Source organism: Syngnathoides biaculeatus, chromosome 23 (genome assembly GCF_019802595.1).
Source record: "Syngnathoides biaculeatus isolate LvHL_M chromosome 23, ASM1980259v1, whole genome shotgun sequence".
Taxonomy (NCBI): Eukaryota; Metazoa; Chordata; class Actinopteri; order Syngnathiformes; family Syngnathidae; genus Syngnathoides; species Syngnathoides biaculeatus.
Window position 1 is genome coordinate 11,644,333 of NC_084662.1, and position 12,173 is coordinate 11,656,505.

At 46.6% G+C, this 12,173-nt stretch overlaps 1 protein-coding gene across 3 annotated transcripts in view; it reads right to left on the bottom strand.

Annotated features, from left to right (window-relative positions):
• Positions 1-150: 150 nt before the first annotated feature.
• tulp4a (TUB like protein 4a) overlaps positions 151-12,173 on the bottom strand; it is a 27,856-nt gene continuing 15,833 nt past the window's right edge. Inside the window, exons 4-14 of one of the 3 annotated variants that reach the window (XM_061812093.1) lie at positions 11,398-11,559; positions 11,142-11,322; positions 10,400-10,507; positions 10,160-10,326; positions 8,815-9,039; positions 8,500-8,731; positions 8,172-8,316; positions 7,811-7,982; positions 7,646-7,739; positions 3,598-6,890; positions 151-2,758 (exon numbers count right to left, since the gene is read on the bottom strand). In XM_061812093.1, coding sequence (XP_061668077.1) covers positions 2,642-2,758; positions 3,598-6,890; positions 7,646-7,739; positions 7,811-7,982; positions 8,172-8,316; positions 8,500-8,731; positions 8,815-9,039; positions 10,160-10,326; positions 10,400-10,507; positions 11,142-11,322; positions 11,398-11,559 — 4,896 coding nt within the window. In that variant the 3' untranslated portion in view covers positions 151-2,641. Of the gene's footprint in view, positions 2,759-3,597; positions 6,891-7,645; positions 7,740-7,810; positions 7,983-8,171; positions 8,317-8,499; positions 8,735-8,814; positions 9,040-10,159; positions 10,327-10,399; positions 10,508-11,141; positions 11,323-11,397; positions 11,560-12,173 lie in introns of all 3 variants that reach the window. The other 2 variants (XM_061812094.1, XM_061812092.1) reach the window with 2 other exon arrangements.

Consider the following 12,173-nt stretch of genomic DNA (forward strand, 5'->3'; position numbering starts at 1 on the left):
GATCTGGCCCCCCGGGCCTTGAGTTGAGTTGGACGATAACTAGGCACGAGTACCCATCTACACGAATTAAACTACAGTAGTGGCAGTTTTCCATTCTAAAGTCCAAAATATTCTTAGGATTGACAATATCCAAGACTTTGTTTGGCAACAAAGATGTTTTATTCAAAAGCTGTGTGACATATACAATTATAAAATAATTTACATGGCATGCCTTACTAATCCATTCACTAAAAACGTTCAACTTTTTTCCTTTTTTTTTTTTTCTTTGTCTAACACCTACAAATACCTAGCACATACCTTTTCTAAAGAAAAGCCTAAACCTCTTCCATCTACATCAGGTTGAAAAACCTTCCGAAGTCCACGTCGGCAATTCTGAACTCGGAGGTTGGTGAGCATGTGACAATGATGTGAACATGTCAAAATCCGGGGGGGGACCTCAACACTGATGCGATTGGTCGAACCTCAATAAACGATCGCGCGTGCACGCACAACTTGACAAAAACACGACTTGACGAGGCTACACTTGATCAATCAAAAGTCACAAACTTGCCTCAACACCTCACAATTCAGGCTACACTAGAAAAGCAAAAAAAAAAAAAAAAAAAAAAGAAAAACAAAATGCAGTAAAATGTTCTAAAAAAAAAATCACAATGTACAGTATGTATAGATACGATAACTCCTTTAGGAAATCATCTCATAAATAATAATTTAAAAAAAAGAAACTACACACCAGCAATGGAACATAAAAAAAGAAATATCAAAAGTGGGCCAACAACCATAGATTTTTTTTTTCCTCCGGAGAAAATATTGCACAATGAAACATAAAGAGATGGATTGTACACCATGCATTCCTTTTTTTTTTTTTTTTTTTGGTCGAAACAGATGTGCATCTCATTGTTAATAATTTTATAGCCTCTTTTCGTTTTTAGCCAGGGTGCATTTCCCCACAAAAATCAAGGGAACGAGTTGACATTTTAGCCAGGAAAAATAAAATGAATATTTTTTTTAAAGCAAAATGCACTGGGGTAATCATATTATGAGGAAAGGTTTTATTACTGGGGGGAAAAAAAGGATTATTCCATTTTTAAAAATTGTCTTTTTGAGAATAAGCAGAATCTTATGAGGGGAAAAAGTCATAATTCAGTTACGTAGCATTTTTTTAAAGACTTAAAACTAATACCTGCAATATTCTTCAGGGGAAAAAAAATCTTATTTTTATGTTAGTAAATCTGGAAAATTGAGGTCATAATCTTGAGATTGAAATCGTGATGGAATAGAAGTAGTCATAATTTTAGAGAACATTGTATAATTCTGGGAAAAGTCTGTAATTAAGTAAGAGAATAAAGTCAGAATATTACAAGGGGGCGGGGAATATATATAACTTAAGTATTATTGTCAGTTACACTACAAAAAGGTAATCACAATGTAATTTTGTTACATCAACACAATCTTCACAATGTACACTTTAAAAGTAGTGGGCTACTGACTTTTTCAAATGGGCAATATTGACATTAATATTATAATTTCATTCTCATCACAATCTTATGAGGAAAAAAACCCTCATAATCCAACTTCATCGTTGTTCTAAATTTTGAGGGTGTAACACGAAAGTATATTCGGAGATTTGACGCACTGGCTTCATCCTTCATTGGTGCTACAACTTGAAAGAGACAAAACAATCAGCAAAAGATGATTTCAATATTTGCATTGAACAGTATTACAGCATTGAAACACAGTGGCGGAGTCACCCAAGTCTCTTTAAACAGGAAAAAAAAAAAAAAGAAATCAGCTTTCATATTATCTGACTGATATGTGTATTCTGTCGGAGGAGATTGTGAGAAATGTAGAAAAATATTCCCTGCACCTCGTTTAAGTGTGGTGTTTAAGAGTGGAGGGGGTGGGGTCCGAACACTCACTTCACAGAAGTGACAAACAGGTGCCATGGCTGACGTCATGGAGACATTAATACAAGAGTAATAACGCAAATTTAAGTCTCCCGGATGAAAGCGGCGTGTGCTGACGGGATGCGGCGATTACACAGAACGCGCGCAACGGCGACCGTTCAAAATGCACAGTACGCATAGCTTAATCCGTGCGTCTTCAGCCTTCAACATCGTGTGTAAAACATTAAAAAAAAGATTTCAGCAAGACATGTGAACTGACGGGAGCAAAACGAATGGCAAACAAAAGCCCGCCGTCCGCCATTTTGTGGCATGAACGCTCCCTAGAAACAAAAAGCGGGTGTTGTCGAAATGGTGAATGTTGTACAGCCATGGATTTAAGTGGCCAGTAGTAGTGCCCGTGTTTGCTCTGGAGAAAAACAACATATCAACCAGAGTGTGGTTTTCAAGTATTACTGCTGCTCCTTTAAAAAAAAAAAAAAAAAAATCTTTTTCACACTGCAAAGTGACATTTTCCTCACTCGGTCATCTAAAAAGCATCTAACTCGACAAACTAAAGCAGCGTTTATTTGCATGAGGGTTGCCGAAAGCGTGGGGCTCGGCGACTGGGCCTCAAGTGGCAGCATCGTGTAGTGCAGCGGGATCGGATCCCTCCCCTTCAGGGCGCGTCGCTGTGGGGGGGGGAAGAAAAAAAAAAAAAAACGCGACTTTCTTCGATCCCACGCACGGCAGGGCGCGTCTCACTTGAGGCGTTGCGTGACGTTTGCCAGAGCCACCGCGAAGGCCTGCACGGCGGAAAAGGGGTACTGAAAGTCCAAGATGTAGGCGTTGCCGTCGATTCGACCGAACTGCATCACCTGCCAAAGACAGCGGGAGCAAAAAAACGTAAGCGCAGGTCGAGGATTTCACAACTCCATCAATCCATCCATCCATCCATTTTATTAGCCGCTTAGCCTCACGAGGGTCGCGGGGAGTGCTGGAGCCGAGACACCAAACAGCCACACTCACAATCACACCTAGGGGCAATTTAGAGTGTCCTAATTTATGTTTTTGGGATGTGGGAGGAAACCGGAGTGCCCGGAGAAAACCCACGCTGACACGAGGAGAACATGAAAACTCCACACAGGTGGGGCCGGGATCGAACCTGGATCCTCAGAACTGTGAGGCCCACGTTTTACTAGCTGCCCCACTGTGCTGCCAAATGCGTCAATCTTTTCATAAATATGATTTGCGAAAAATAAATTAGCCATCTCTGACCCCTTCCAGGAGATTAAATTAATTTCCATTGCTTTCAATGGCAACATTTCTATAGCACAGGTGTCAAACTCATGGCCTGGGGGGCCAGATCCGGCCCGCCACATGATTTTATGTGGCCCGCGAAGCCAAATCTAGTTTCCATTTTCAGGAATGTTGTAAAAATGTGGACCAAAATTTCAAATTATCATATATCATGAATGATCAAGTTGAGCTATTACAAGCATTTTTGTGTTACCAAACATGAATATTTGACAAACACGTTAAACTTGATTTTTGATTCAGTTTCATAAATTGTTTATGTAAACATGATGAGACGATTTGTACTATTTCACTGTCAAAACAGACCTTTGAGGGAAATCTGAACTACAACATGGTCCGCGAGAGACACCCCTGTTCTATAGATATGTATCGGTAAGTCATAAGTCGTGATCTTTCTTACCTGTCTGCCCTCAAGTTCAATCTGAAAGTTTTTGGCAGACTCCTGCGTGACACGTCCGCCGAAGTCCAGCTGATACACCTGCGTGGCCTCATTCCACAGCGGCTGCTTGTTCGCCATGACGTACACGAAGCCCTGGCTGCCCAGCCCTCGGTCCTCCTTTTCATTGCCTTTCCGGCATTTCATCTCCTCCAGTTCGCTGGCCGTCCTGAGGTTCCTCTTCGTCTTCCAGCCTTTCTTGCCGCTCTGGCATTGGTTGAGCAGCTCATCCCCGCTGATGAAAAGCTCCTGCTCGCTCTCTGAGCTGTCCTGGAACTCGCTGTTGGCTGCGGCCTTGCTCAGCTTCTTGGCCTTCAGCTGCTCCTTCGGTCCTTTCACCTTCTTCTTGTCTCTCCCACCCAGCCGTGGACTGGAAATGAGGGTGTTGAAGTCCCCCAGTGCCCTGCCCTCCTTTTTGGACACGTTGGCCTCCTCCGGCCGCCCATCCGGCCTCTTGCGGTTCTTCTTGCTGAACTTCTCCGATCTGGGCGGCACAGGGCTCTCGGCTAAGGATAGCACTTCCTGGAAACCTTCCCCGGTTTCCCCCATGGCTTCTTGTAAACCTGCGTGATTCTGCAACTCTGCGTGCGGTGGCGGCGGGGGCGGTGGTGGAGGAGGTGGAGGCGGCGGCGGTGGTGGTGAAAGAGGGTTTTTGTCTACCCCCATATGGGAAGCTTTTGGTGGTAGAGGCACAGCAGGACTTGGGATAGGGGGGCACGAGTTATACGTACCCCACGGTGTGTGGAGGGCGATGGGAGGAATGGGAATCCCGGCGCAAGAGTTTCCCCCGGGGTACATGGGTGGTAGAGGGCAGCAGGCTAAGTTGGCTAGACCGGCCGGGTACCCGGCAGATAAGACAATGGTTGTGTCCTGCTGTGCGAGCGACACTGGTGCCACCACTTCTTTTGGGGAGGAGCAGGGGCGCGGTGATGTTAGGATGGGCTGAAGGTGGGCGCCCGAGTAGGCGGTGGCCGGAGGATACTGGAGGGAAATTTGGTACCCGGCAGCGGCTTGAAAAGTCGCGGCACCGGGCGTTGTGGGGGACTTCGGAGACAGCACGTACGGAAGCCTGGACACGTCTAAGTGCTGAGCCGGACTGAGGATAAGTGGGGGCGGCTTTTGGGGTCCCGGGTTGAGCGTTGCGGTTCGTTCCTGAGGGACCCAAACCTCCTCCGTGGCGGCGGGGTCCCACTGGTAAGGAGGGGGGTGTTTAACGAGCAGGCCTGACATGTCATTTCCTCCTAACGCCAAATGCCTGAGTGACTGACTGAGTGTTTCGTCCTCGGTAAACGCTGAATTCACATAATCAATCCGGTCCCTGCCGCTGCCTCCTCCCGTGGTGTTTCCGGATCCTTCCAGTGAACTGAGCAGGCTGTAAGAGGACTGCGAGGCCAGGGGGGGGCCGCTGTTGGAGTGTACGATGACTGTGCTGTGTGGCGCTCCGTTCCCTGGAGGAAAATCCTGTCTGATTATGGTGCCCCCTGCTATCCCGTTGGCGCTGCCTGGAGCCGTGACCCCAAGGCTGGACCCGCTGCTACACTGACTGCAAGTGTATAAGGCCGTTTGTACCCTCTGCTGGTAGGAAGCAGCTAAAGCGCTGCTATTTTTAGCTTTGGGTGGCAGCGGTAGCGGTCTGGGCGGCTCGATCACTTGGGACACCTTAAGGGTGGCCTCCCGGCTGTTCCTCCTGAGAGTGGCATGGATGAGATTGCTGTCCAGCTTCTGTCCAGAGTTCCTCCCGCTATTCTGGTTGGCCGAGTCTGGATATGGGGGAGGGTCCCCGCTCGGTATGGAATAGCGAGGCGCAGCGAGTCTGTTGAGTGTGGCGGAGCTGTACGGCAACTGGATCTTCTTTCCTTCTGACGACGACGAGGATGAAGAGGTGACCCTGAGGGTTGCAGAGCTTCCGGGCCCTTGCATGCTGTAGACATTCTGATTGCAGACAATTCGGGTTCGAGGACGACAGACTTCCTCCACGTTACCGCTGCTGTCAAAGGTGGTGATTCTCTCGTAGCCCAGTGGTGTAGGGTACTGGCTTTGCTGCTGACTTAGGGGATACAGTTGTATGTCCCCCTTCTTTGCACAGAGATCAGGAGGTGGAGCTCCAGTGGTGCCCCCATTTGTTCCCAATGAGACATTTGAGGGTGCGCCGGAGGCCGACATGGAAGCAGCCGCCGCAGCAGCAGCCGCCGCCACTGCAGCGGCCACAGTTCCGGGATAGGGAGGTGGCGGGTTCATTTTACTTATATCCGGCGGCGTGCTGAAGACCACCGTGTCGGCCTCGGACAGCTGTGCACCAGAACGGGTCGTCTTTATTTTCAGGAGGCTCTCGTGTTCGCCGGCGGCTCCCCTCTCGACGAGCGGATCAGACGGCGGGTGAGGGATCTGGATCTGCAGCGCAGCCGTCGGCAGCATGGTCGTTCCGGAGGTCTGTGCTGAGGGCATGGAGGGAACAGGGATTTGAATGTGAATCTGCTGCTGCTGCTGTTGTTGTTGCTGCTGCATCTGGTGCATTTGCTGCTGATGGTGGAGCTGCTGCTGTAGTATGTGCTGCTGGAACTGTTGCTGTTGGTGATGCTGTTGCTGCTGCATGTGTTGAAGCTGCTGCTGTAGCTGTTGTTGCTGCTGCTGCTGCTGGAACATCTGTTGCTGCTGCTGTTGTAGCTGTTGATGGTGCTGCAGTTGCTGATGGTGTTGGAGTTGTTGTAACTGCTGCTGCTGCTGCTGTTGCTGCTGCTGCTGTTGTTGTTGTAAAGCCTGATGAGAGTGTGAGGCTCCGACCGTGAGGCGACTCATGTCAAGCCCTCCAAAGATGACCTGACCAGGGCTGGAGTATCGAGTGGGGCCTGTGTACTGGGCTGTAAGGACGGTGTCCTGGTTTTGGTCAGAACCAGCAACTGCTGCAGCAGCAGCAGCAGCAGCAGCGCCTGGGGAGGTGGCCGTGGGGTTGGTTAGAACATCCAGTTGAACGTTTTGATTGGCCAGCAGGGACTGGACAAGGCCGATACTCTGGGCAGGGGACATGGCCTGGGCGGGACTGTGGATGGGTGCGATTGGAATGTTGACAGTGCAGGGCGGGTTGTTGTCGTCGGCGCCGCCGGCCGGCCCAGTGACGGGCAGGTCGTCTTCGTCCTCGCTGAAGACGTTGGGGCTGAACACGGGCAGGTTGATGTACTCCATGGAGATCTTCCGCACCTCCGGCAGGTAGATTGTCATCTGTCTGGGCTGCAGGTGGAGGAGGCTGGTTTTGTAGATGACTGAGAGGAGACGAGGGAGTAGAGTCAGAAGGAAAATACGAACAGTGTCAGTTAAAATGTAAAAATATTCTTTTATTTTTTTTTTAAATGACGCGCGCACACAGTAATTTTCCAACCTTGTCATTTTTCAGAATGTTTTATTGATTATATCTCTCTAACTTATTCCTAAACTTGTGTGACCATGAAGAAATGTGAACGTTTTGGTTAAAACTTTAGCTTTACCGATTATAAATGCTTTGTGATGGTGAGATTCCCACACTACTTTGTTGGATTTTAAATTTTTAAAAATATGGCACAACGGCCACATATGGCTCCATTTCTTTTTAATCCGGTCCACTAAGTATTTGAAATATAGAGTCCTTTAATATTTGTTGCATTAATTTAGGCCTTTTTTAATTAAAAAACATTTTACTTTATCAGATAATTGGTTATTTATTGTAAATAACAACGTAAATTAAAATAACATTTTACAAATTTTAATAATTATTTAATTATCTAACTCGTTAATTACATAATAAATGGAATGTTAAAAAGAGAATGCATTATTTTATTGTTAAAAAAACTAAAAATTAAGTATTTGATATTTAAACACATTTTAACTTCCTTTTTCTTTTTTTTTTTTTAATCACCTCAACTATGAATGACCGGACCCCACTTCTAATTTTAAAAATTGAATGTGCCTCTTGAGCTCAAAAATGTTCTCACCCTTACAGGTTTACTATGTTCTCACTCACACAAAGACATTGACAGATTACCTGCACCAAGGTTTGTTGGCAAAAATGCAGCGAGCCCGACAATCTTGAATTTTGTTCCCCAAATATTTGATGTGACCTGAGCAAGGTAGTTTTGCTGAAAGATAGGCATTAAAACACATTGGTCAGAAATAGTAATCGTTTTCACGGCATAGTCATTTCCGGTACCTGAGTAATGTCGTCTAAAGGAAATTCTCTCCGCGTTAGACTAGGTGATCCAATAGAGGGTTTGCGTATTGGTAGCCGTGGTGACCTGGAAACTTCTTGGGCGGCACGAGACAGTTTTGGCGATTTCCTGGGATCGATGTTGATTCTGTTGGTAAAGGGACAAACTAAGTCTCTACAGAGAAGGTGGCAAATGGGAAAGGAAAAAGATTTAGGCATGCAGTGAAGTGCAAAACAAGCATTGATATTGCATTTGGAATAATTTTGGTAAGGAAAACTCAACATCCTTATGCAATACAAACTAAAGAAAAAATATAATTTTGTTACATAAAAAAACTCAAGTAATTTGCGTGCGATTGCTCACCTGGGTAGCTTGGGGGACTTGCTGCCCCGGGATATCTTTGGAGACTTCTTTCCGACCCAGTCATCACTGAGCTCGATGTCACTGGAGTCTGAGCAGTTGCAGCTGTCAACCATTGCTGAGATCAGACTGTTGCCATATATTTCATCTGAGGAGAGGGAAGGAAATGAGATTAAATGTTCGTGTGGAAACACAAGAAATATATGATTTTTTAAGGTCTTAATTATCCTCACAAATTTCAAATATTGTCTTTGCTCAATGAGTGTGTAGGTGAATGATTATTCGGCGTGAATTGACTAAATTGTCAAGTATAAATAGTACACCGTCTTACCTGTTTTTCCATCCATCTTGGGGTCCATAATGACAAATTCTGGGCGTAGTTTACTTATTCGTCGTCCTTTAAGAATGGGTACCAGACCCCCCAAGTACTCCAAATAGAGAGTGTAGCAGGGACCTCCCACCTCCGGGTTGTCCTCTGTTCGCTTCATTGTACAATGCAAACGTTCATTGCCGGCTGTTGGGTAGCTGACAAAGTCACGCATGTTGTTGGGGTCTGGAATGGGCTGCTGGTGGGCAAGGGGTAGGCTTTAAAGTCAAATAATTACAATTTCTTTTCATCTCCTAACATCCTGCCATCCTATCTTACCTTGATGGTGGGGATAAAAGCGGAAGTGACGTAGGAACACAGGCGTGACGGCATGCTGAGCTTGACCACGTCCTTCTCCTCCTTCACGGCGGTCGCGATGCCCTGCTGGCAGAGGAGTTGCAGGCTGGCGACACGGTGCTCCACACGCACCACGTAGAGCGCCGGGCCACACGCCAGGAAGAGACGGGAATCCCGGTGGCCCCAGCAGAGGGTGGTGATGGGGCGCTGATGGGCAAATGGAGCAATGGTGAGGATTTACGGTAAGTGGAGAACATTAAGCCCATCCCTGCTATCATTGGGCAGGAGGCGGGGTACACCCTGAACTGGTTGTCAGCCAATCACAGGGCACATAGAGACAAACGGGCGCACTCACAATCACACCGAGGGGCAATTTAGAGTGTCCAAGGAATGCATATTTTTGGGATGTGCGAGGAAACCAGAGTGTCCAGACAAAACCCCTGCAGGCACGGGGAGAACACGCAAAACCCACACAGGCAGGGCTGGGATTCGAACCACAGTTCTCAGAAATGTGAGGCCAACGCTCTATCGAGTTGCTCCAACGTGCCGCCAGTTGTTTTTCAGTGAATAATACCGTAATTTCCGGCCTACGAGCCGTGACTTTTTTTCCACACGCTTTCAACCCTGCGGTTTATGCGGTGATGCGGCTAATTTGTGCGTTTTTTTCCTAACGGCTATAAGGTGGCACTCGAGCAGAACAGATAAGCATGAGACCGGTGGAATATATGTGCCGAGGAAGTGACTTTTACCAGCCCTGTTAGCGCTGCTCTGGCGTTAGCGCTGTGCTAGCATGTTGCTGCTGTGTTACTGGCGTGTCTCAGTGATATTTACTGGTAAGTTTTATTTTAACTGGCCCAGCTAGCTTTAGCGTGGCGCTAACACTTGTGCTAACGCTAGCGTTAAACTCTTTTTGTGTACCGACTTTCTTTGTAAATATCTCGCGTTTCAATGTAGGCACTTGCAGCTTTCACACAGCTGCAACGTATGTATGTACTAAATGGTATTTCCTTTACAAATGTACTCGGTGAGGCTTGTACCCAGGTGCGCTCTGTAGCCCGAGAATTACGGTAATAATGCTCTGCCCAATAAAAATCTTCAAATCGTGTGTTCTTCCCCTGTTTAATCCATCCTTTCCTCTTTATACAGTACTTGTCCTCATTAGGGTCGCCGGCTAGCTGGAGCCTACCAGAGCATTGAGTAAAATTGAACCTAATATGGTTGTTGTTTATATGCCAGGACATTTGTGTGTATGTGTATTTCACTTGGTTCAAGCACATGCTACCTTAAAAATCTTGTGCCGAATTATGATTAAATGAGTGTTGATTACCTGTGCTGGTGTTTCCAATGTGTAGATGTGTTCACCCCGAACATTATAGAACTTGACAATGGCATTCCTGATGGGAGGAAAACAGGACGAGTCATGCGAGAGGAGCGTCTTCTCCATGCCAGCAACAGAAAGAAGGTCCCCCTGTGAACACCACTGGACGACCACATCTGCAACACAAAAATGTTTAAGACTCGAGTCGCGAGATGAAGACGGAAAAGAAAAAAAGTGCGCCTTAATTACCTTTCAGACCGGTGCGGATGAGGGTTGGGGAGAGGTCATCGTAGTTGTTCATGAGGCTGAGGTCTCCGGAGGTGAAGCTAACGGTCATGAGAGGTTTGTGGCTGTGCACTGAGAACACAGAAAAGAAAAGAAAGATTTTGTACACAGCTAGGAACCATCAAAATAACACTACACTGCAAATAAAAATATAATTTGATAAATAACCTAATATGTGCTGTTGTCTGACAATGGGCAGTAAATTAATTTATTTGCATATAGGACATTACAAATGTAATCTGTATACATTACTGCGGAGTGCATCGATAAAGGATCATCGCAAAGTTGCTCTGAATGAACAAATTTGATTGGCCACGTCCTGTCGTATGGACGGCGTTATGATGCATATGATTGCATGTACCACAAAAGTGTGTAAGTACAAAGGGAGACTGACTTTGCATTTATAAATAAAGTCGTTAGTTTCATGACTCATATGAAGGGGCACGTAAAGCTTGAGTGATTGAACCTTTAATGAGTAAAAGCAGTTGGACTGCGGATACTAAGGAAATTGAAGTGTAACCATTAATTGGTACCACACTGCGACATGCAATAAGCGTATTAGTCAGCGGTGATGGAGTGGGCAGAGGGTGGGGAAGCTCACAGATTGTGGCGCATCTGCTTTCCTCATGCGAGTAAATTAAACAGCTGGACAATGGTACGTCAGCGCTGGCAGCAGACACGAGACGCCGCTGTCAAGTAAGCGTACCTCGCTGTAAAGGGTAATCGTCAGAATCCGTGTCACTCTCACTGCTGTCCTCCACCAGGAAGCTGGGGTAGTTCCACGACATGCTGACGATGCCGTCCGACTCGTGCAGCAGAATGTGGGCCAGCATGCGCCCGTGGCAGTCCATCACGATCACCTGTCCATCAGCGGTGCCAAACAAAACCTGAAAAGTAACAGTAAAGCATATTCGAATAGTTCCGTGAAGGTGAATTTGGGGGAAGGAAGAAGCGTGTCGTACCTGCTGGTCGTCGGGTGTCCAGATACCGCACGTGATCTGACTCTCCAGATTGATCTCGGAGGACCAGTGTCTCTGCCCGCTGACGGACCCCACCAGCACAAAGCCGTCGCGGTAAGAGATGAGAGCCTGAGTGCCGTCGTGGGACCACGTGAAGTCGCTCACCTGCATAGCCGCCGACACACGGGATCCCGACAAATGAGTTTTGCCATTTCAAATGTTCACCAATGCGGGTGGTCGGTTGGTCTGTTTACAATGGTCAAACTAACACCCTACTTGCTGTTTTCATATTTATGACCTGGAAGTAGTTTTTGTGCGACTATGTAAAAATGGTTTAGTGATAAATTGTGACACAAATTAGTCATCGTAAGAATGGAAGTCTTCTTGGAGCATCTGTAGCGTTTTAACAACTTCAGACTTTTTGTAGCGTTATTGATCAATTAATGATGCCATTGATTTTTTTCCTCCCAATATCCATCCATCCATCCATCCATTTTCTTTGCTGCTTATAGCACATGGAGACAAAGAGCCACACTCAAAATCACACCGATGGGCAATTTAGAGGGTCCAATTAATGTTGCATGTTTTTGGGATGTAGGAAGAAACCGGAGTGCCCAGAGGAAACCCACGCAGGCACGGGGAGAACATGCAAACTCCACACAAGCAGGTCCGGGATTGAACCCGGGACCTCTGAACTGTGAGGCCAACGCTTTACCAGCTGATCCACCCTGTTGCCCCCCCAATATCAATATATCCAATTTTACAATAATTGTAACTCT